The following is a 25,163-nucleotide window of genomic DNA, read 5'->3' as shown; positions in this document are numbered from 1 at the left end:
ATCGCATGACATGAGAATTCTTAAAATGCTTTTAAGATTTTGTTGTACTTTAACATTTACATACCTTATTTCCATGTAAATTCCAGGTATTGTATTCTGTGTGTTATATGTATCAGTTGCATAATGAACTCTTCAACATGTGGTATAAGAGCGTTAACAAAGGGAATTTAGGGCCCTTGAGATCCTGCATCAATCGAAACCACCTGCTATCAGTAGGTTGTGCACACCTACTCCAGAAGTAAATTGTACTCAACAGGCTACCCTTGCAAATGAGTTGCAAAGGAGGCCTGCTGAATCGTACTAAAGTTGGCTTTTAGGGCCAGTGCCTCATTAATGTGAGAAAGTAGCCGCGTTAGTGCCAACATAATTTTTAGATTAATACCAGTCATACAGCGTGCCCACAAAGATTCACGTGACAAGGGGGAATCCCCAATACATTCTTGGCCAAACGCAGAGATTCTATAATGGTTGACATATACACAAAAGATCACCAAATGTTTTCGCGTTTCTAGCTGATGATAGAATTGCAAAATCTGCACTGCTCTAAAGTCAAATGTGATTGCATATGTGGCCAATGTTTCATTTCTTCATAAATCAACATCTGGTTGAGCTTAAATCTTAAGTAGGTCTCACATGCCTTGTTAGACGGAAAGCGTAAGAGATAAAGCTGACGTGGATATCTTTTGAGAATAGAAATTGCATTCTCTTTATAACATGTATATTTACTCAAGGAGTCCACTGTTCGACACCAATCAGAATCAAAATGTTATTTTTGTACATGTCCAGGTCTTAAAAGTAGATCATCCAGCAATAAACCTATTTCTGTAAGCTGGTTTTCCATGTTCAATAAATATGTAGCAATAGAAGGAGGTTGTCCTACTTCTAACATTGTATGGAATTCCTCATAGAGAGAATTTGAAAGGGGAGCATTCATTTTGCTGTAGTTATTTAAAAGCCTCCACTGAAATCGTACCGAAAGGGAAACCAGTCCCAATTCATGTTGCGTTATATGGCATTAGGAAGAGAGTTTGCCAGATTCAGACACTGCTTCCAAATTCTACCTTGGAGTTGATCCAAGAAGAGGTGAATTTTAGTTAAGCATATATCTAGGCCTTACAGAATTATAGGTTTTAATAGGTAGAATTCGAAGAGCGGCCCCATTGTGAATTTACATAATTTTTTATACATGATTCTCATTTGACAGATCATTTGACAGATTAAAGGTTTAGCTTTGGAGTTAAGAGTAGCTCTCCACATCACCATAGATTGTACGTCAGTAAAATTGTAACCCAAGAAACGGACAACCTGTGCACGTGGTATAGGGAGTTCATTGATGGACCACGTATAAGAGACCACTTTTCGTTTTAGATTATTAAAAATAACGATCCTTAACTTTTTTGCATTGGATATTAAGTTTAAATCATTTGCATACTGTGCAAATAGATAAAGGTTTGCCTAAAGGCCAAAGGGAGTGCTATCAAATAATAGGATGTCGTCAGTGAATGCCAACCAGTTAAGAGTTAGACTTCTGAGTCTCACAGGGAAAGAAACTGCTGAGTCCCAGATTTTATCCATATCAGACAAGTAGAGGTTAAAGAGGGTCACTGCTAAATTGCAACCCTGTTTAACCCTGACATGGGTCGGATTGGGTTCAGTAAGCGCTTCCTGTTCGTTAATTCTACTCATGTAACTTGTGTTGGTATGCCGTTTCAGAATTAGACTAATGAGCTGCAAGGAAAACCAAAGGCCGCCATCTTGTTCCAAAGAATATTGCAGATAATACAATCAAAAGTAGACTAGAGGTCCAACGATGCCATGTAAACCGGCCCCATATTCGCAATTATATGACTTTGTAAATTGTGGGCCAATATGGTTGCATTTATGCATTTAAGATTGTTCCCATTTGCTTTCAGAAGCCAACTTGGTAGCGTGATAGCATTTTTTTCTTACAGATGTAGGTCTCAATTTCATTCAAAATAAATATTACAAAGATTTTGCTGATGCATCAAGTAACGAAATGGGGCGAAAGTTGGCCGGATCGGCAGGGTCAGCTTTTTTATAAATCTGCACAATTATGGCGGTGCACCATGTAGCGGGAAGTGTGTCAGTGGAAAATATAGGGCCTCATTACGAGGCTGGTGGTAATACAGGCACGGCTGCCGCCAGTATTTATTTCTTTCCGGTGCCCAGAAATGGCCAATTACCGGGTCATTACGGCCTTGCCGGACCCGGTATTTGCTCATTGCTGGGTGCTGGAAAAAATTCTTCTCCATTCCCATTTAAGCCCCATAGGGCTGAATGGGAATAGGGAGGTCGGATGCACCGGCACAGTTTATAACAGTGCCGGTGCATCCGAAATGCTGTGCTCGCGGGTGCCTTTCATTCCGCCAGGTCAGTCCTGGCAGAATGAAAGGAACCCGCGAGCACAACTCGGAGTTTGCCAGTCCAGATACACCGATGCCGGCATGATTATCGGTACCGTTGTATCCGGACTGGCAAGCTCGTAATGAGGCCCACATTGTCAAATTAAATTTTTAGAATGTGGGCCCACAGCCTAGGATCTTGTTTCAATACACAATGGGGGATGTCGTCAGGGCAAGCAGCTTTCGAGTGATTCAGTTGTGAAATTGCCCATTGAATGTCTATGAGAGACCATGGGCAGACTCCGAGAGGGCTCGTCAAACTCTGATTAAGTGAAACATATGTGAACTCCCCAGGGATCTTAAATGTATTGGTAATGTAGGAGGTCCATAAATCACCTGAAATGGAAGTTTGAAAAGCACCAGTAGTAGAAGACGTATTTCTTCTATCAGCCCAAACAGATCGTCTATTGTTCTTGCATAGGTCACCTAGAATTTTTGGATTGTCATAAGCTTATACAAGGTGTTTTATTGCTTTCGTTCTGTTCCTGTATGCATTTACAGTCTTTTTCTTTTCCGGGGTGAACGCTTCCATGGATAAATTAGCACGTTTAAGGGCTCTTAACTGAGAGTTTGTTTCCTTCTTTAAGTGATATATTTGTCGATTAAATAAACGAGTATGAGTCATTTTTGTGGTTTTATGTTTTTTGTAAAGTCGGGAAAGCATTTCCTGAATTAGTCGCACATTATAATTTTCTAAAGGTTGTAGTGTTTTCTGTTTTACGTATGAATGCGTTTCAGAGGTATATACCTTCTGAATCATAGAATTCAGCTTCTTGGATAACAAAGGATTCCAGCAAATGGATAATGCACAAAGGTCCATCTCAATATATGCAACGTTTTTATTTAAATGAAAAAGATAATATAGTATGGTTATGTAAAGAGATATAATTAGGTGGCCACCAAGCCCCGGGTCAATAGTCAGTTGTGGAGTGCAGACTTGTCTTATGTTTGTGGAAACTACAGAAAAGTCTGTGGGCCTCATTAGGACTCTGGCGCTAAACCATGGTGCTATTAGCACCATGGTCCATGCCGGAGTCCGCCATGGCGGAGTGGGGAATTACCACCCCATTCCGAGGTTGGTGGGGCGGTAATTCCCCCTTTCTCCATGGCCCTTCTCCATTCCCATTTTTGCCCCATAGGGCTCAATGGGAATGGGGAAGGCGCTAATTACGGTACTGCAAATTGCGGTACCGTAATTAGCACCAAGGTCCCTTTGCGAGTCCCTACTTTAACGGCTGGTAAAACCAGTCATTAAGGTCGGGTCCCGCAAAGGGACCTCGTAATTAGGCGCTTAGCCTTTTACGGCGCCGTTAAACACTTAGCGCCTGGGTCATAATGAGGCCTTATGTGTGAGTTCTTCTCCCCATTCTGCCAAGTGAAGGGAAGATCATTCAAAACATTTTCAAGAAAAAGTAGATCCTTTGGGCAAAAACTCTACTCACGTTCCACCTCTTTTAATAGAGCTGGATTGACTGCCATAATAAAAAGTATATGCTTGATTTGTCAATTCAGTGGAACATACCGAATTAAAATCACTGCCAAAGAAAATCTTGTAGTTGGAATTGTGGATGAATGCTTCTTCAGGTAGTGTGTCGAGAGTTGCAAAGATTTGGCCAATAGATTGTTGAGCAGGATTCCAGTATAGAGAGATTAAAAGAACAATGGTATTGTCCACATGGGGCAGAATAAGTTCTACAGCTAGAATATCATCTTGCGTTTTAACTATTCTGGATGAAAATTGCATGTTATTGTTAAGAAGGATGGCTACACAACCATACGGCCTACCAAAAGGGCCAATTTTAGCTGGAACAGAGTATGTAGTGTAGCCATTAATATGAAAAATATTAAGGTTCATGGTTTCTTGGGAAAATAAAATCAAAAAGTCTGAGGCAGATGATCTAGTATTGAGCCAAGATGGCAAATTATTGAATCCACAAGAGTTCCATTACCTTATTATGAAATTAAAGTTGCTACGACAATTTGGGATCTTTTTTAAGTCTCAAACTTTTTGCCAATGCTTCGAGGCATGAAAGGTCTTTTATTACTTTGGCAAGCATTACCAGGTGTGCCATAAAAGACTCATCAGGGATATCGGCTGGTGGGAAGTTTTTTAAAACATCCACCAAGGGAGTGTGGTCTGGCTCTAACTAAGCAATAAATTAATTAGCTTCATTGTTTGAAAGAAATACAAAAGGAGATAAGCCCAACTGTATTAGATCTGCACGATAATCCCAGACTAATTTAGCAATGTTTGCAGAATGAAAATGAGTAATCATTCGATGATTGATTGTGTTATTGAGGGTTAGCCAATCAAGATCAGCTGAGTTAAGAATTCTCAGATGTGGTATATCATGAAAGGCGTGTAAAATAAATGCTCTGTTTATTCTCTTGTTGCCATTAATCGCTGGGGGCCTCATTACACGGTAGGCGGTAACCATGGCGCTACTAGCGCCATGGTTGCTGCCGGCATTTTACCGTGTCTGCCTTGGTTGATGGCAGAATTACCGCCCTACTCCAAGGTGAGCGGGGGCGATAATTCCCCATTCACTAAGGCACTTCCCCATTCCCATTTTTGCCCCCATAGGGCATAATGGGAATGGGGAAGGTGCTAATTACGGTACTGCAAATTGCGGTACTGTAATTAGCTCCAAGGTCCCTTTGCGCACCCTACTTTAACGGCTGGTAAAACCAGCCGTTAAGGTCGGTTCCCGCAAAGGGAACTCGTAGTAAGGCGGTAAGGGTTTACCGGTACCGGTACCCTTACCGGTACCGGTAAACCCTTACAGCCTAAAATGTAATGAGGCTCTGGGTCACTTACCGAACTAATGGTGTTTATAGTTTCTGAGGTGAATTTAATTACAGTATTTTTAGGTCGATTGGCAGAATCAATGTTTCACCCACGTGCTGTCTGAGGATATGTCTCAAGACTGTTTCGAACAGGAGCAGTGGTCGCATCAGGGATGGTATCAACAGCAGGGAGAATAGTATCCGCTATCTGAGGAGGAGTCACCAAACCATTTCGAACAGAAACGGTGGCCGCATCAGGGACAGCTCCAACCGCAGGGTGAGTAGTATCAATGGTATTGATTGCATTAGAAGCAGCACTTGGCCTGGAGTTATTAGGTAGAGCAACTAGAATCCACACATGGGACGGTGAGTTCTGCACAGATTTGGATGATACCCCATTCGTCTTTCGATTAGAGCCAACCGTTTTTATTGATGTAATCGGAAAAAATTACTACAATTGGGTCTGCTTAGTGGGAAGCGTAAGTGGAAAAACCAGGCGTGCATTCAAGTTAGATTTATCAGAAGGTGGAAGTGTGTTTCCAGGGATAGAGCCCTAACAAGTATTCAGGGACTTAACTGGCTTCATGATAAATGTGTATGAGTGATTTCCAGTATCGATATTTTTTTTATTTGAATTTATAGGATTGGCTTTTTTAAGGGCAGGAATCTTTCCCACAGAAATGGAAGGTGTTATTTTTACTTGAAGTGCAATGCGACGTTCATCTCTTAGTTGGTTTAGATCAAGTATTATGTCTTCATTAGACAAATTCTAAAGATTTTTTAGGTTTGAGCTGTGCGCTTTCATTTTAGGTGTGGTTTGATTTTTTAAGAGCCTGGGCCCTTTGAATTTTTTTAAGAGCTAATCTTTTTATGGCCCGATTTTGTAGCCGTCTAGCTTTGCGAGGCAGATACCGATTGGACGATGAAGCTCCCTCAGAGTCACCATTGAGCTCCTTACCTGTTCCACTTAACCCGTTAATAAAACCTCTTGGTCAATAAGATTTGTAAGTGCTATACTTCTCCAGCATGGGGTCTGGCATGGATTCACATGCTCATGAATATTCCCCGTCGTCAGGCTGGGAATCCTCGGTAAAGAAAAAATCAGTATCAGTTTCGTTTCTGATCTGTCCTTTCGTAGTAGTAACCAATCACTGATCTCTGCGTCATACTGACCACAGCCAATGACTGCCCTCTACCTAAGCCCCGCCTCTGGCAGCCATATTCAGATTTTTACTACACGTTCAAGTGTTGGGATCCTTGTGCTATTGCTCTCGAGCGTTAGCGCTATTTTTTCACGTTTTTTCTCAAAAAATTTCTCTTTTTTCGGTCAAAAGAGCCTCAAGCTCCACCGTTTCTTCATCCGATCAACCGGGACCTGTGTCGGATTCGTCTACGCCCCTCAAGGGTGAAGATTTCGTCGAGCCACGCTTTTGGAGGACTCCAGAAGTTTCTCAGGCCCATCTCGGACATGGCCCAGGAGAAGGGAAGCTCGACGCCCGGAAAGCTGTTCAGGGTCTGCCCTGGATGCCAGCTTCAGAATGTCTTTAAGGAGGACGAACACTCCCTTTGCCTTTACTGCCTACATGAGGACAAGACGCACGTGGAGAAGGACTGTGCGTTTTGCGGCAATATGTCGGAGCGGACCATGAAGGACCGCCATCAACGTCTCGCCAACTGGCTGGAAGGAAAGAGCCCGTCAGGCGAGAAGAAGAAGAAGAAGTCCGAGCGGTCTTCTAAGACCTTTGAGGGCGCCCCGGTGACGGGGGTCCAACGAAGGCCAAGCACCGCGAGTCCGCTGGCACCGGGAGCGCCGAACGGTCGGGCTCTACGGGCGCCAGGCAGGGCGCCTCCTCCCCGGCACCATCAACCACGAGCCAACGCTCTGGCTCGGTTAAGAGGAAGGCCGAGCAGCCGGCGAAGCTCCTGCAGAGACCCCGGTCGAGCTCGAAGGCCCCATCGGAGGGAGAGCGAGGCGGTGACCCTCCCCCCAAGGAGAAGGCGGTGAGTGCACCTAAGGTGGTGAAAGCCTTAATCCATCCGGCCAAGGCCTCTATCGAGACAGTCACGGCGGTCCTGGCTCAGCCTGTGGAGGCTACACCAGTGGTGGCGACCTCGGGGCCCAGAGTCTCCCTGCCACCGCGGAGGGAGTCCTCTTTCATGCCCATCAACAGGACCCCCGTGAAACCTCCGATGGAGAAGAAAAAGGGGGGGCAGGAGGTTGTCGTGGATTCGGCCTCAACCTCTGAGGAAGAGCTGATCGAAGTCTTAAGCCACGGCGTTGGCGTGGAAGAAGACCAGCCCGTCGGGAGGGACCCCGACGTAGGAGATGACGAGAACGTCAAGGGTGCCGACGGGGCTCCTGACCGCCCGTCGGACTCCCCTCAACCAGTGCCGCAAGACAACTCGGCGGCCATTTTGTTGGCTATACAGTCCTATACTCGGAGATAAGGACGAGACTGCTGTTACCACCAACGGAGGAACCGCTCCCGACGGGGAACCGGAGCCAGGCCCTTCTGGGAGCCCTCCCCCTAAGAGAAGAAGGATTCATCCTCCACCTCCTTTTCAGCCATCGCGACCTGTCCAGCCCTCCTCCCCGTCCACCACACGTGGGGATGATACGGGGACTGACACGGCCGTGACGGGTACAGACGACGAGGTTTACGACGAGGATCTCCCGTCGTCACCTCCCTCCCGGGCTTCCCCGCCCGACGAGATTGGATCCTTTCACTCCATGATCGCCAGGGCATCCGAGCTTTTCCAGCTCTGCCCGGAAGAGAAGAAGAAGGAAGGTTTCCTTTATCAACGGCGCGAGGCCAAGAGGAAGACGGTCCTCGCTGTACCTCTTCTGGACGATATTTGGGATGAGGGCCTCGCCCTCCTCAAGAACCCATCCACAACGCCGGCTAGAAGGGATCGGTACGAGAAGAAGTACCGGGTCCCGGACGCGGCCCCCTTGTGCCTTCGGGCACAGCCGACCCCGGACTCGGTCGTCTCCGCGGCGGCCAGGAAGAAAGTGGGGGAGGGGCGCGGCCTCTACGTCGACCTCCCCACCTGACGGCGAGGGAAAGAAATTAGACACTATGGGACGCAGAGTCATCTCGTCGGCAGCGACGACGATTAAGGCGGCCAACGCCTTGGCTATCGTAGCCCGTTACGACAGGGAGTTGTGGTACAGACTGGCCCCCCTGCTGGACTTCCTACCAGACGACAAGAGGGCGGAAGCCCTAGAGATCTTGCAGGAAGGAGAGGTGGCGTCGGACCACACCATTATGATTGCGACAGACATCGCTGACACTGGATTTCGCCAGTTGGGCAACGGCGTGTGCCTTAGGCGGCGTGGATGGCCCAAGGCTACTGACTTCCGTCAGGACGTGCAGACCAGAGTCTTGGACATGCCGTTCGACGGAAACAACCTGTTTGGGAAAACAGTGGACGATTCCCTTCAAGCCATCAAGGCGGACACGGAGACGGCCCGGGCTCTTGGGGTTCTCCAGCAACAGCGGCAGCCCTTTCGGAGCGGCGGAGGCAAACAGGGTGCCTCCAAAGGTTCCAGCGGCGGATTTTCCACCTACCGTCAAGCGGCCCGTTCGTCGTCACAGGAAGCTTACAGGGGACGAGACAAGTCAGGCGGACCCCGCTGTCGTCGCCAAGGAGGACAAGGCGGCAAAGCCTCGTCGAAGCAGGACTGAACCGGCCGTGGGGTCGGGCCCCCACCGAAGCACCCCGGTGGGAGGCTGGCTGGCGAGCTTCGTCAGCGTGTGGGAGTCCATCTCCACCGACCGTTGGGTGCTGGACGCCCTAACTCGGGGTCGCGGCTCGAGTTTCTAAAGAGGTGCCCGCGCGTCCCCCCTGTGGCCAGGAAAGAACATCACGTCCCTCAACTTCTCTTGGAGGTAAAGGCGATGCTCAAGAATGGCGCCATCGAGCTCGTCCCAAAGAGGCTTCGGGACTCCGGAGTTTACTCAAGATACTTCCTCGTCAAGAAGAAGATGGGAGGATGGCGTCCCATCCTGGACCTACAACAACTGAACAAATTCATCAAGGCACAGAAGATCCGGATGGTCACCCTCCAACACGTCCTGGGTCAACTGGAGGAGGGCGATTTCCTGTCGTCGTTGGATTTGGAGGATGCCTACTTCCATATTCCCATCCTAAAGGGACACCGAAAGTTTCTCAGGTTCGTGGTCCAAGGGCGTCGCTACCAGTTCAGAGCCCTTCCATTTGGATTGAGGTCGGCACCCAGGGTGTTCACCAAGTGCCTCGCACCGGTGGCGGCGCAGCTGCGCCGAGAGGGGATCCACGTCTACCCCTACCTGGACGACTGGCTCATCAGAGCAAAGACGAAGGAGCTCGCCGTGGAGCACACGGCAAGGACCGTCCAACTACTCACGGACCTGGGATTCTCCATAAACTACGCCAAGTCCCACCTGGTGCCCGAGCAAGACGCACTGTTTCTGGGAGCGAAGCTCGACACAGTGTCGCTTCTGGCCTCTCCGTGGAGAAAAGGACGAGGGCCATCTTGGGCAAGGTGCAGCGGATGCTGGTTGCGGACGCGGCCAGGGTGAGGTCCATCAAGTCCCTCCTCGGAATGATGTCTTCTTGCATTTATCTCATCCGCCTGTGCAGGCTCCGGATGCGCCCGTTGCAGGAGTTCCTGGACGCGCGCTGGATCCAGACGACGGGCAGCTTCGAGGAGAGGATCACACTCGACGAGAGTTTCCGACGAGCGATCCGGTGGTGGGGCACCCGCGCGCATCTGACGGCGGGCATGGACTTCCAGACCCCCGGCCACCAGGAGACAGTGACCACTGATGCCTCCCTGGAGGGGTGGGGAGCGCACACCGAAAATCTGCACGCGAGAGGCCTTTGGCTTCCGACGGAGAAGTCCCTCCATATCAACGTCCTGGAACTCCATGCAGTGTTTTGGGCCCTCAGGTCCTTTCTTCCGTCCCTCAAGGGCAAGGTGGTGAGGATCTTCACCGACAACACCACCACCATGTTCTACATCAGGAAGCAGGGCGGAACCAGGTCCCCAGCCCTGTCCAAGGAGGCGCAGGATCTATGGCATTGGGCTGTCGCCCAAGGGATGTTTCTGGTGCCGTTTCATCTGGCAGGGATAAAAAACACCATTGCCGACTCGCTCAGCAGAGAGCTGCACTCGTGCCACGAGTGGAAACTACGACAGGATCTAGTGGACCGCCTCTTCCGACGGTGGGGCACACCCCAGATCGATCTGTTCGCGACGGCGACGAACTCCAAGTGCCGGAGGTTCGCCAGCAGGTTTCCCCAGCCGAGGAGCATGGGCAATGCTTTCTCGTTCCCCTGGGAGGGCCTGTTTCTATATGCGTTCCCTCCATTGCCATTGCTGATCCGGCTCGTCAACCAGCTCAAGAGGTCACGGTGCAGGATGATCCTCGTCGCACCTGCGTGGCCGAGGCAGATATGGTTCCCGGACCTTCTGGACTTTTCAGCGTCCCCGTCAATCAAGCTGCCAGTGGACGCGGATCTTCTCTCCAGGGAAGGAGGTGCCATCCTCCATCACGACCCGAAGTCGCTGAACTTGCAGGCCTGGCTCCTGCAGCGTTAGAGTTTGGAGGATACGACATACCGGCCGACTGCAGAGAGGTTCTTGCAAAGGCCAGGGCGTCCTCAACTCTTAAATGCTATGGACACAAATGGAAGAGGTTCTCTGTCTGGTGCCACGCACAGAAGATTAACCCTCTACGGATTACGGCTCCACAGGTACTGCCGTACCTTCTGATGCTGGCCAAGGCTGGACTGGGTCACGCGTCCATCAAGATTCATCTTGCTGCGATCTCCCGATACACCAGAACCACGGGGCGGACGTCTTTGTGGTCTCATCGTCTGGTGAAAGAATTCATGAATGGACTGTTCAGATCGTTCCCGCCGGTGAAGGCTCCGGCCCCGGCGTGGGAGCTCAACGTGGTGCTGACCAAGCTCATGGGACCTCCGTTCGAGCCTCTGCACTCGGCTCCGTTGAAGTTCTTGTCGTGGAAAACAGCGTTTCTTGTGGCCATCACCTCCGCACGAAGGGTGGGAGAGATCCAGGCCCTTTCCTGCAAGCCCCCGTACTTGACTTTTCGCGACACAAGAGTAGTGCTCAGGACGCACCCCTCCTTCATGCCCAAGGTACCGTCGGACTTCCACCTCAACAAACCCTTGGTGTTGCCTGTTTTCTTCCCGTCGCCTTCGTCGCCGGCCGAAAGGACTTTGCACTCGCTGGATGTGGCTAGAGCGCTGAAGTTTTACGTGGACCGCACAAAGTGTTTTCGGAAGACGTCACAACTTTTTGTGAACTTTGGACCTGTCAATCAGGGGAAGGCTCTCTCAAAGGCCTCCATTTCCAGATGGCTCTCTGGCTGTATCATGTACTGTCATCGGTTGGCAAACCGACCGCAGCCTGGCCGTCCGAGAGCCCATTCCACCAGAGCGATCGCAGCTACCACGGCGTTCCTATCTGGTGTGCCCTTGCTGGACATCTGCAGGGCTGCTACATGGAGGTCGACGCACACCTTCACGAAATTCTACTGCGTCAATCGGGATTCCAGGGAGGAGTCCAGGGTCAGCCAAGCAGTGCTGCGCAATCTGTTCGCCTAAGGTGAGCCTGGTGAGGAGGTAAGAATTGCTTAATGTTGAGTTTGATGTAATGCTTAATGTTGAGCCTTTGCCACCTCCCGTGGTTGTGCATGTGTGTACTGCTATGTATTCTTTATTCATGAGCATGTGAATCCATGCCAGACCCCATGCTGGAGAAGGAACAAGTTACTTACCTGTAACTGTTGTTCTCCAGCATGGGTCTGGCATGGATTCACATGCGAACCCTCCCGCCTACCCCTCTGCGGCTCTTCACTTGGTCATACTGCCACTTCACGTGCTACCAAATCTGAAGATGGCTGCCAGAGGCGGGGCTTAGGTAGAGGGCAGTCATTGGCTGTGGTCAGTATGACGCAGAGATCAGTGATTGGTTACTACTACGAAAGGACAGATCAGAAACGAAACTGATACTGATTTTTTCTTTACCAAGGATTCCCAGCCTGACGACGGGGAATATTCATGAGCATGTGAATCCATGCCAGACCCATGCTGGAGAACAACAGTTACAGGTAAGTAACTTGTTCCAAGTGGATGGAGCAGCCCTGTCTACCGTCGAGCCATTTTGCAACTCGCCATTTGGGGTGTGCATAAAGTTTGAAGCCTTCTCTGTTTCTATTTTGTTTCCCAATCTCGCAAATATTCTGAGATTTAGTTAAAACATTGTGCCATAAATCCCTCATTTCGTTATGCTGTGTCGCTCCCGGATCAGATGTGGAAGCCATGAGGGCTTGGGCATAAGTTTTTGTCAACTCAACTTGTAATGAGTTAGTTTTATGAATTGTAGACGGACTAATCTCATCTATTGAAGTTTGCGTGATCTTAGATAGTAACAAAGGCTTTGCTAGGGGTGGTGTGTGTGATGCATTAGTTGCAGTAAAGAATTCTGTGGCACATATAAATCCTTTGAGTTTATTGATTTTTGTCTTTATATCTCTATATCTTTATATCTCTGAGTTCCAAGTGTCTGAGATCCTGGCCTTTATCGAGCAGGCTTAAAATTCGGGCTAACAGTGGAAACTCATGATCGGAATGGTTAGAATCGGAAAGAGTCAAAGGATCAAGCATTTGGATAGCACTTTGTCGGTCACTCACAAGAGCTGTGTTTAAAAGTGGGGGTTGTTGGCTGGGTAAGAGAATCCTGGATCAGACTTTCCTCGAGATAAATTTCAGGTTTGGAATACGAAGAACTCGCAAAGGGATTAAATGGATTTTTAGGAGAGAGATTTACGGATATGTTGGGATCAAATAGTGGATTAGGTTGAGATTGTCTCTTGTTGAAAAATTACATCAATGCCTCCGCGAGAAGCAATAACCGGTGTTGAGGGGCCAAGGGAGAGACATACTTGTTTTACAAGCACTGTCAACACGGCAGGAACGAACATAGAAACATCCGATATTGATTTATTGCAATATTGAGTGAAGTGTTGTGGTTCGTTGTCGTGAGCGTTGTGGGAAAATTGCTGCGAGAATATTGGATGAACAGGAAGCTCCATGTCGTGGGCCTCATGTAAACGAAATAGATGAGTGCGTTTAATAAGTGCATCATCCAACAATTTGTCCGGGAGTCAACATGGATTTAATTTCGGATCTGTGTGAGGGTCTCGCGTGTACTCCCGGGTTGCATGGAATAACGGAGGGTGCGCCAGAGAGCCCCACATCAGGATATGCCCTGGAAACAGATTTATTTTGACATCTCTTCAGTATTAAGAAGGATCAGGCATGTTAGAAGTATGGACTGAAGGGTCATTACAAACGCACCCACTACGTAGTGCACCCACCATGATAGATGGTTTAATCATCTGCAAGGATGTTTAGTATGTAGTTTTAAATTGCCGTAAGCAGCCTAAATCTAAGGCTTCACAAAGCTCACTTACAAAAATAAGACAAGGAAATTCAGGGGTAGTTTGAGTTTAGAGAGAATAAAAAATAAGCCATTGTCGTTAGGAATTTTGATTGGTAATAATTAATCACGAGAAAACAGCGGATGATAATTCCTAGACTTCAAAATCAACACACATTGCCCACGTACTAAGTAATTGGGAAATCAGTGCAATTACTTCAGCAGTGATATTTCAAAGAGGAAGTGAAACCGTTTCCGTGGGTAAAGGCACCATAGCACTCAGGTTACAGCAAGTAAATGCTGACTTACCATGAACCAAAAAGTCGAGCGGGGCTGTATCATAGAGCATTGATTAACAGATACAAGGCACGCGCGACAGAACAAAGAAGCGCCACACGCCCCGCGCACAACCAAACAGCACAACAGCACTTGCAGTGCACTTTCAGGTGCGGGTGCGAGCGTACTTTGCAATATCTGGGCTTGCTGGGAGTCTGGGGACGGGGCCACAACATGGGCAGTGATTCTAGGATTCAGAGAACAAAGACGACATAAGCGTAAGAGACAAGTAAGTCCCAACAAAGAAGTCCCAATATGTTGTTATAAGTCCCAAGTCCCAGTTTTATATTTACGTGGAAGTATAAGTCCACAGAACGTTTCTCTGAGTTTGAAAACGGTGTGGCTTCCTCTTGCGAATACAGGTCCCACGAGGATTCAACAGCGCCATGCTGGTCAGGACAGGACAACAGCACTTGCAGTGCATTTCCGGGTACACACACGGGTGCGTGTGCACCGTGCAATATGTGGGCTTGCTGGGAGTCTGGGGCCATGCCACAACGTGGGCAGTGATTCTAGGATTCAGAGAACAAAGACAATGTAAGTGTAAGAGACAAGTAAGTACCAACAAAAAAGTCCCAATACGTTGAAGTGCCAAGTCCCAGTTTTATATTTACATTGAAGTATAAGTCCACAGAGCGTTTCGCAGAGTTTGAACACAGCGTGGCTTCCTCTTGTGGACACAGGTCCCACGAGGATTCAGCAGTGCAACACAGGTCAGGACAGCACAACAGCACTTGCAGTGCACTTCCAAGTGCGTGCGCGGGTGCGCATGCACCATGCAATATGTGGGCTTACTCGGAGTCTGGGAGCAGGGCCACAACGTGGTCAGTGATTGTTGAGGTATAAGTCCACAAAGCGTTTCGCCGAGTTTGAACACGGCGTGGCTTCCTCTTGCGGACACAGGTCCCACAAGGATTCAGCAGCGCAACACAGGTCAGGACAGCACAAGAGCACTTGCAGTGCACTTCTGGGTGAACTTCAGCACCACCTATAAACCAGTACTATTGCATAAGAGTAAAGATGGGGAGAAATTGAATATTAGGAAAGATATAAAAATATAAAGCTTGTAGGTTTTGTTTGGCTGTTTATCCACCCATTGACTGCCCGTGGCCATGCTCAGGGGCGTTGCTAGGGGAGGGCTAGGGGGGCTATAGCCCCTGATCTTTTGGTTGTAGCCGTAGATAGAATCTCAGGAGCTACAGCCAAAAGACTAGCTAGCCCCCAGTCCTAACAGTTCCGACATCAGCTTAGCCCCGGGTCTTTTACAGACCTAGCAACTCCCCTGGCCATGCTAATCCATATGGCCATTCCCACCCACTTCCTGCCCTTCCCTGCACAAAGCACACCCTCCTGGGATCTCTTCGAGCTAACTTTATCAATCCTAAGCATTATACTTTGTGCTGAAATTGACTGCAAGTGTTTTTTCAAAGCAGTCTTAATGGCTTAATTTAAGCTGTACACAAGCTACTGGTATAACAAAATCATTTCTTAACCAGGTCTGCCTTCACCCACTTGATTTATAAGCACTATGCATATCCTTCACTTAAGTCCTGTTAAAAACAATCATTAGCAAAGCCAACAGTTTTGGCGTGCCAGGTACTCGCACCATTTTGCAGCTGCTGCCATTGGTGGCCAGTTAATGCCACTACGGCAGTGCCTGGAAAATCCGTTCCCATGCCTACACAAAAGCCAAAACGGTTGGCATTGCCAATATGCGTTGTGTGAGATTCTTACTATAAATATTAAAGTCACACTGTCAATATTTTTGTACCATTTTATAATTGTGTGAACGTACTTAATAAAACCAATAAAATAAAATTAAGACAAGGACACTTGGTCATGTGCGCCCGATTTCTGTCTTTCGCATGTGCTCAGACAGCCAGTTTCACTGTCATGATGTTTTAAAAGGTCCGTTTTATAATGGCAAAAATCCTGAAGCAGCACTTGGGGTTCTTCCATTTAGAGGAGGCAGCAGTGCCTCAGCTGGTGAAGGATTGCATTCCTCCCACTGAAAACGGAATTCTATTTCCTCTTGCTACAGTGTGAGTTTTCCTTTGTCTTATTTTCAGAAAAGGGCCCATTGTGCAGGCCTTTATGTCCCTAGGATTCGCCTTCCTATCCCCTCCCCCACATCAGTGGTTGAAGTGTAAGAAAAGAAGTAGTGCAAACCTCATCGCCACGCCCCCTCCCACGAGTAATACAAACCCTATGCCTGGGTCCTGACTCCACGCCCACCACTGTGTAAAGGCTGAAAGAAACACAGTGAAAGAAAATGGAAAAATCGATTTGAAACAACTGCCATTGCCATTATTCATTGTCCCACACAGTATGAAGCTTTGCGCATTCTCCCCCTTCTAGTCACCCACCATTCGCAACTCTTAGGGGCATGCTAAACATTAAAGCCATCCCTCCCACCCATGGGTGGTATGGGAACTGAAAAATAATGTTCAAATTGGTCACATTTTCTGCCAGCTCAACCCTTATCCTATGAGAAAATTAAGAAATAAAATAGGATGCACCACACATGTGGCACAGGGTGCAGAGGCCTACCGGGAAATCTCCAGAGTTCCCTATAGTGTGGGGTACATTGACCAACCCTGCAGAATTCCCCTACATCGCCAAGCTGCAATCCAGCAGTATCAGCAGAATGGCTCAGTTGAGCACCGTTGCCTTGCATCGAAACTGCGTTTTGCAGCTACAAAAATGATGGCTGCGCTGTCTTACCAGCCACACATGGGGCAAGATGAAACCCAGAACACCCCGAGAATTGCTGCCAGTATTTTCTTCAATTGTACTGAAGAAAAGAATTCAAAGGCAGCGCTGCTATGCTGCCAGCTAAAAACGTTTCACTGTAAAAGAAAATATTCTGCATTTTAAAATGACTGCGCCCTGATGCTCTTTTTCATCTGTCCAACAGTACACAGTTCTGATCCAGTGAGACCCAGCTACATCCCTCCATATTCAGGTTGTGCTTCAGCAAAAGGGGTCCATTTCTCATTGAATGACTGGCTGTGTCAGGCAAGATCTGTGAAGTAACAAAGAACTTCACTCCAAGCCACAGGTAAATGCTTTCCTTGTTGCAACAAAATGGCAAAGATAAACCCTTCATAAGAAGCTTTCTCTCTCTGTTTGCTCATGTCAGTTACAAATGTCCTTTTATTTGAACAGCTGCTGGTGCATTAGAAATATGACTATGGCCATGGAAATATTCAGGACACAGATGCGAGAGAAAACCACATTTGAAAGTGACATTTAAGGAAAATTACCCACGTGTAAAATTGTGCTTTTAACAAACAAGACAATGTTGGTTTGAAAGTGAAAAGGTTGAATTAAGGTCCTGTCTTTGCATAGAATGTGATGGAGGTTTGTTTGAAAATATATATAGGATATTTAATCCCTACAGTCTTGCTTTCTGGTTCAGAAAAAAATAGATACATAAATAAATACATTTTCTGTGAAGCCAGCAAGAAACAGGTTTTGACAGGTCCTGTCTTCAGAGGGCCCTGCCTTTCCTGACTACATGATCCATCTGCCCCCAATTGGACCAGCGCCTAGGGCATATGAATAGGGAAGGGTGAAGCATCTCGCACCCTCATCAGACATTGCGGCAGTGCTCCAGCCTTGGTCAAAGGATTTCTGGGACACATAGGTGTGACTTTCTGGTAGCACCTCCCCTCAAAGACAAATCCATGGCAACACAGGGCTAGTGCCTGACAGTTGGCTGTGGGTATTTAAAAAAATGCCCTTATTTGGAAGACAAAGCCGGTCCATCTGGGTTAAAGGACTTTTCTTATTTCTTAAACTTTAAGACTCTTATTTCTGCAACTGGAAAACGCAGGAATGCAAAAGTTTAACAGTTTAAATGTAATTTTTGTGGCATTAAAACAAGATATTGTGGTTTTCCCTAGCATGTATAGGATGCAAACGGCAAGAAAATGTAAATCATGGGAAAAGTGAACATGTATAACTTTGATATTTAATGCAGACATGCTCTGTGATAATAGGTACACATATATAAAATTGTAGAATTTTAATATTTCCTACCAAAACTTGTGAAAGATTATTAGAACGACTAAACAACATCGTACAGATGTGGGAATGGTAATGACAGGTTGAGTGTAAAATATGGAATCTGCTTATGTGATTTTCAAAAGTGCTACAACTGTAAAAAATTGCAATTTATGTCATAACTGATGTTGGCTAAAATAACTGTGGGAGGGCCATGGGAGTTGTAAGCACACAACATAAAAACTGATGTCAAATCCCTGAAGTCCAACCGGCTGACAAGAAGGATTTTGCTGCATGCATGTGATCCCTGCTTGTTTGCTATAATAAAACAGCAGTAACCCTTTGCTCCTTGTGTGGACCTCGACTTGTTTGGGACATTGGGAGGAGTTAGGGCCTTCCAAGAGTTGTAGATCCACGGACCCTAGGTACGGCTCTGCCAACCCCAGAATTTACCCTAACAATTTAGAGGCCCCAGTGAGATCATTTGTGACGTTGGCCCGGCAAGGTGCTGCCCCCTCTGCCGTCGGACCTCAGACGTCTGCAGGACCCTCGCGAATTGCAAAACAACCGGACAGCGCAACCAGAGAATTGGCCAACGGGAGCCGACTTCATAATCATCCCGTCCGCGGTTGGCGAGTGTCCTGGCGCGGTCCAGAGGAGGCGAGACGAGCCAGGTGGCAGGGGAGCCAGAAGCCGAGCAGCGCCGGCAGAAGTGCACCTGAAAGTAAGTGTGGTCCACACAACTAGCAACAACCTATTGTGCGGGTAGGGGGGATGTGTAAATAGAGCAGAGGGTGGTGTAACATTGTTATAACGTTCAGTAAAGCGGCAGTGGTTGGCACATGTATGATTGTAGGGAATGGAGTGGAGGTAGTCCCTTCTCGTGTTGGTGAGCGTTTTGAGGGCAGGGCAGCGGGTCCCCATGTGAGAGAAGGATTGTTGTGCTGATAGGTCTGGACAGTGAACACATGTCTAGGGGCATGGTCTTCCTATGAATCGACGTTATAGCTTGGTGAATAGATGTGGTTTTCCTATGAATTGAGCGTTGCAGTTCAATGAGTAGATGTCGAATTCCCTTAAGGTGTAGCTGAAGCTATCTTAGATTACGGAAGGTAGGTAACTGCTTAAGTTTCTATGGTAGGAAACATATCACACGTCAGATAACGCGACGGGTGCAGTTCAATTACAAAACGGGATGATTGATGACGTATACTACACTCCAGGGGAGGTGGGAAGACAGCTGTGGGGATTGTGGGCTTTTTATATGCGGAATTAAAACGGCGGAATTGTTGTGTGTAATACGTGCACAAATTGTTTGGTTGTGAAGCATTAGCTTGGTGACGTCACCCATAGGTCATTGCATAGGTCACTGTGGTATTAGCGAGCGTGGGGCTCGCAACTCGGCGCTGAAACTACAGGGTAGGTGAACAGGCAGCCGTGCGCCAACAGCAGCGGCACATGATCGAAGGAAATGCTGGACAGCGGCAGCCAAATTGAAGGCAGGGCAGTACAAGAGTATGCTGCGCAAGGTGTACGGCCGCAGGGGGCCGAGGATATCGACTGGGCATGCCTGTGAGGCTGTTAGGGAGAATTCTCCAGAATGGCAAATTTCCCTTACCTACTGAGTACCTCAGCAGCTTTGCTGGATTTCTAGGATGAATTTTTTTCACCTGGTAAGAATGTGAGCCTTTTTTCCCACTCTTACATGTGTTTTTGCTGTGTGTGTTTAACATTTTTTGTGTTCATAGACTGTGGAGCCTCACCTACTCCACAGGCATCATCTTTTTACTGTGTGTTACACAGCACCTTCAGTGCAGTGACACAGGGTTGTCTTTTAGACTTCCCAACTCAGACTCCATTTTTCTGGGACTGACTACTGTCTCCCAGAACGCATAAAGTTGCCATTAACTTTATTAGCCGCAATAAAGCCACAGACCCAGTACAAACCATCTTACATGGAGTACTGGAAAGGGTTAATACTTATCCCTTTTTGTCTGTTTCTCTTGGAGCATTGTTTTGCTCCCTTTTCATCAACACTTGGCTGGTGGCAGTGGTAACTACCCAATTTTTCCTACCGCGGTTATCTTAAATAACCTTGGTATTGTTTTAGGCTATCTTGGTAGCCTCGAAATTAAATCTGCTGGACCAGATATGTTTTATTACGGTTCCGGCTGGGTTTATTTGCCATTTCTTTTTGTAAAAGTCTTACCCTGCACAAGGTCTCCTTGGAGACCCATGTCACACTCTGAAATGATTGGCTGTGGTGACTGTCCCAGCGGGTTGTGTGATGGACAGCCAGGCTGTGTGAATGGGGGAAAACTGCATAAAAAGCAGGTCTCTGGTTCTGGAAAGGCAGAGTCGCCACTGGAACGAAAGAACCGATGAGGAGCTGACGGAAGAGGAACCCTACCACGACTGAACCGCCTGGTAAAGCCCTGCTGCAGGTCCGAATCCTCGAACTCAAACGACGGAGAAGATCCTCCACAAATCTTCTTCCCCTGAGCTGGTGGGACCAACCAGTTCGCCCAAACTGCAAGCCAGGACTCCCTCCTCTGGTCGAATTCACTGTACAGAGCTACAGTGGGCCGGATAGCCAGGAAGGTCGGACCCTGCTTGGGTTTTAAGGAGCGCACCTTTATTTGTTGCTTTGCTCTGCTGCTGGTTTCTTCCCTGGGTAGTGCAGGACCCTCCAGTCTTCCCACTTCGTGTCAGCCCGACAGTCGCTTCAGGAACCATGAGCCTGCAGGAACTACCAGAAACGTCTGCCTCAGCTACAGCTTCTTCTCCATTTAAAGGTACTGTGCAAATCCGATTGTACGCTTCATTCAGCCGCAGTGAAGGTGTGTGAAACCTTTCGCCAATCCGAGGGCTTGTCCTTCTCTTCTCTTTAAACTATCCTTTCTACCGACGAAATTCGTCCAGAACTCTGGGCAAAGACTTAACCGCAAACTATCCTGAACTGTGTGATCTTGAGCAAAAGACTTATGTCCTATTGACTTTAGCCCTAAGCCTATCTGATTTGGTTCCATCACTGTAGTTCCTCTTTCTAGATTGCCCTGCTTACTTACCTGCTGGTGCTGCTCAATTTTAATCTAATTTTGTTTTTCCTTCCCTTTTTAAATTGCTGGAGTGCCATTTTGCTCACACTTCGTTTTGAGTTTAAACTTGTCCAGAATCTATTGGGAGTGTTGTATTGGTAACATGATTTTTCAACTGCTTTATTTTAGTGAAATGTTATACAACTGATGTGTAAATAAATGTATATTCTTTTACTCAGAAACCTTGAGTCAGTGTTTGTTTGAATCATAATAATTGCTTTCCTTTGTGTAACTATTTGATACTGCTCACTTACTCTTGAGATAAGTGTGGCTGCTCAGCCATCACTACCACTTTTATTGTGTAGTACATGCTTGTACCAAAGGTGAATTTGTACTGTCACTTGTAGTCTTAATTGTGTGTGGTGTTCCCATTCTATGATAGAATAGTGAAATACAGAGTATAATGGTCCAAGGGTATGGACGGGAAAATAACGGTACCATGGCCACCTAACAGCAGTTTTTCGAAGGACATATTACAGTCACTACTCCCTTACCTGCAAAATACATACAAGGGAAAGAAGTTAGCAAACCGTATGGAAATATTCAAGCTCTGGCGCATGTTTCAGGGGTACTATCCAGGGATGAGTGTACAGGAGGTCAAAGAAGAGTGAGGGGATTTCTGGGCTCCACCCCCTGCACCTCCCAGTGTTGTGCACGACGCAGAAGGGGAGGAGGAGCAGGAATTATACCCCATCAGAGAACTGAAAGAGGTTACGGAGCCCCTGCAGCAGAGGGCTATTCAAATCCCATGTACAAACCCCCCGTACGCCCCGAACGCACAGGCCCCCAAAGCCCCACCAAATGGGACAAGGGCAGAGGCAGGCAGCCCAGGTACCGACAAGGGAGGGCTGCGGCAGGCGAAGAATTAATTTACAGGGGTGGGCCAAGATGAATGGATAGCAGCACAAGTACTATTGAAGTTACAAGGGACCACTACGGGGGAAACAGAGGGGGCAGCTAAGGCCATAGGGGGGTTGGAACTGGGGCAGGGATGCAGAGGGAAGCCAGTGAACGATGTGCAGGGGGAGCTGGCACAAGAGGAAGAGGAGGCGAAGTTAGAGGCAAGAATAGCAGAATTGAAAGAGAAAAGGAACATGTTAGTGAAATAAATAGAAGAGAAGGCACAGGAAAGGAAAGAGCAGTCAGAGCTAGAAAGGAAGGAGAAGGTGGAGCGGGAAAGTAGGGAACGTGAAGCGCTATTAGAAATGGAACAGAGAGGTGTAATTGAGAGAATCACGACGGGCGGGAGAAGACAGGTGAGTACGGAAGCGAGGGGAGGTAGAATACAAGAACAGGAAAGAGATGAAGCTGAACGAGAAATGGCATTTAGAAAACACACGTAAGTACGAGGAAGGCAGATTGAAGGAGCTAAGGATAGCAAGGGCAGGGGGGCCCGAAGTCAGAGAGATGAAGATCAGAGAGCACTACGAAAAGTAAGCAAAGAAATAATGGAAGAACTGGATCCGGCCAGGGGGGACGAGATGGAACGGGAAGAGCAACAGGGCCGGCGGGTATCGAAGGGGTACACGGGGAGCAGCATGAGAATGGCTGGGGAGCACTGGAGGGGGGCTGGAGCACAGAGTATGGAGGGGGGAGAAGAGAACGCAACTCATTTTACAAACATTGATCTCGAAAGCGTAACAGTGCACTCCCACGCAAACTAAGATTCTCAGACGGATTCTGTAGTGAGGAAGAAGAAGACAGTAATGATGTAAGAAAGGAAGGGCTAAACAAACTACATGTCGCGAACAGGCACGGGAGTGCAGGACACAAGATGAAAGGAGTGGAGGATAGCATACTGACAGAATGACTGAGGACGCGCCAGCAGCAGTAGCCTCGCATACACCCTACACGAATAGGCTCCGAAACCTCCCCGGGCGCAGAAGAGATGGGGCAGCTCTAACACACAATAGGGGCGGGCGCACAGGAACAAGGGATGCCCCATGCGGGTCACACAATATAGACATTATAGACATTGGAGCAGACATGGAAGATGAGAGAGGACCTATCCAGATACGACAGTATAGACGGTCACCTGAAGAAAGGGCTGAATATTCACAGATGCCATTATTAGAGAGAGGGAGGACGAGGCCACAATGTGTACCCTGGAAACACACGGACAAGGAAAACATTAGGTACAGGTTACCATCATTAAGTGGAGGAGCAGGAAAATAGATATATACGAAATGGAGAAATTGATGGCAGGTGCAGGCTAGCAGTGGGGGATGTCAAGGGGTTGCTAGTATCCATATTGGGTTACGCAGAAGATGACATATGGAGGAAGGCGGGGTTCCCAGCGGTGACAACACAAAACACAACACATGACGGATCTCCATTTGCAAATTGCAGGCATGCGGTATGGCAGGTACTAAGGACACAATACCCTGACACATCAGACATAGGGAATAATGTCATGCAAGATGCGTGACAATGAGGATCCCGTTAGCTACATTCAAGAGATTCAAGAACTTTGGTGCCTTGAGACTCGAGAGACGTGGGACAAAACGATAGCTACCTTATATCACATCTTAATACAAGGGTTACCAGAGCCAGTTCAAAGACAACTGAAGAAATTAGTGGGGATGGAAGCAAAGTTATGATCAGAAATACAGCTAACAATAGTGCACCATTGCGGATTATGGCAGGAGAAGATGAAACAAAAGGCGGAGGATAGAAAAGCAGACAAAGCTAAATTAGTGCAGAAGAAATTGTCAAAATACGCTCTAGAGGGGGCAGTAATCACCAGCCCTGCACTACAAACTCAGACAGCAGTGTCCCAACCGCAGCTCCAGCAGCAGCTGCCACAATATAACACAGCCCAGCAGTACCAACCACCCATGGGGGGGATATATGGGTATGGGCGGATACCAACCAAACTTTAGAGGAAGGGGGGGTTTACTAGGGGGCAGGGCTTCGGGTCACAAGCACACCATTCTGGAGGTGAGTTCCAGGGCTACCCACAGCAGGGATTGAAAGGCCAAGGGGAGGGAGGAGGAGGATTCAAATGGCAGGCACGAGAATCATCCCAATGCTGGACGTGCGGACAGTTAGGTCACATTTCTTGCACATGCAGATACAGAGCAATACAACAAGGGTGGTATGAGCAAGGACAACAAAACTACCAAGGAGGCTAGAGCAGGTACCTTTCACAGGCAGGGCAGCAGCCAATGCCACAACAGAAAAGCATACCCCAGCAGCAGACACAACACCAAAAGGTGCCAGGGACATTGCAACCCCAACCACAACAAAAACAACAACCACAACATATAAAAACAGTACAGCAATTGACGCAGTTACAGGACAACGTACAGAAACCAATGGAAACGGTAACAGTGGTGCCAGTGACAAAAATGGGAGGGGTTACAATAATGGGACACAACCCTTACACTGGGAACGGACACTCCTTATATCTGCAATAGGGCAGCCCACAGACTACCTTGCTGTTTCCCATCCTATCGGTAACACCTAACCCTGCGGAGGAACCTCGCATAAAGGTGACGATAGGTGACAACAATTTTTCCTTTATGGTCGACATGGGAGCCATCAGGTCATGCGTACGGGAGGGGAAATACACGTTGTCAGGCGATGCCATGAACACTCAAGGATTTTCTGGGGCTCGAGAAGTGGTTCCATTTACTGATAACATCTCCTTATCTATAGGAGATCATGGCTTATCACTACCCTTACTTTACACTAAATACGCGCCTGTAAACATCTTGGGACGTGACATAATGAGCAGACTGAACATGACCATCTCCTTCACAGACAAAGGTATAGTGTGCTCCAAACCAGGCATACACATGCTCACAGCCAGGCAAATATTTCAGGCGTACTGTAGCAAAAGCATACAGAGGGGGGAGCCAGTAAACCCCAAAGTATTTCAGTACGAGACAGACATGGCACTGGCATGGTTATCTGGGATCGCAGGGAAAGTGTGGGGAAGGCCAGGTGAGTATCTCTTTAGGCCTTAGATGCCAACAGATGAGAAGAAAGGAACGTTTGTATCCATAGACATAGAGAGAATAGTGGCTAGAGAGGATTGGATTGCAGCACACG

The 25,163-nt window shown here is 47.8% G+C and overlaps 1 protein-coding gene across 1 annotated transcript in view; it reads right to left on the bottom strand.

Moving 5' to 3' along the window:
* Positions 1-24,335, bottom strand: part of LOC138498336 (fibrocystin-L-like) — a 339,059-nt gene extending 314,724 nt beyond the window's left edge. The window contains exon 1 of the mRNA XM_069622135.1: positions 24,251-24,335. Within this exon, the coding sequence (XP_069478236.1) occupies positions 24,251-24,335 (85 nt within the window). The remainder of the gene's footprint in view (positions 1-24,250) is intronic.
* Positions 24,336-25,163: the final 828 nt, after the last annotated feature.

This window comes from Ambystoma mexicanum, chromosome 5q (genome assembly GCF_040938575.1).
Source record: "Ambystoma mexicanum isolate Mex_15411 chromosome 5q, UKY_AmexF1_1, whole genome shotgun sequence".
NCBI classification, from domain to species: domain Eukaryota; kingdom Metazoa; phylum Chordata; class Amphibia; order Caudata; family Ambystomatidae; genus Ambystoma; species Ambystoma mexicanum.
The sequence above is the reverse complement of the archived record's forward strand: the minus strand, read 5'-3'. Positions and strand labels throughout refer to the sequence as shown.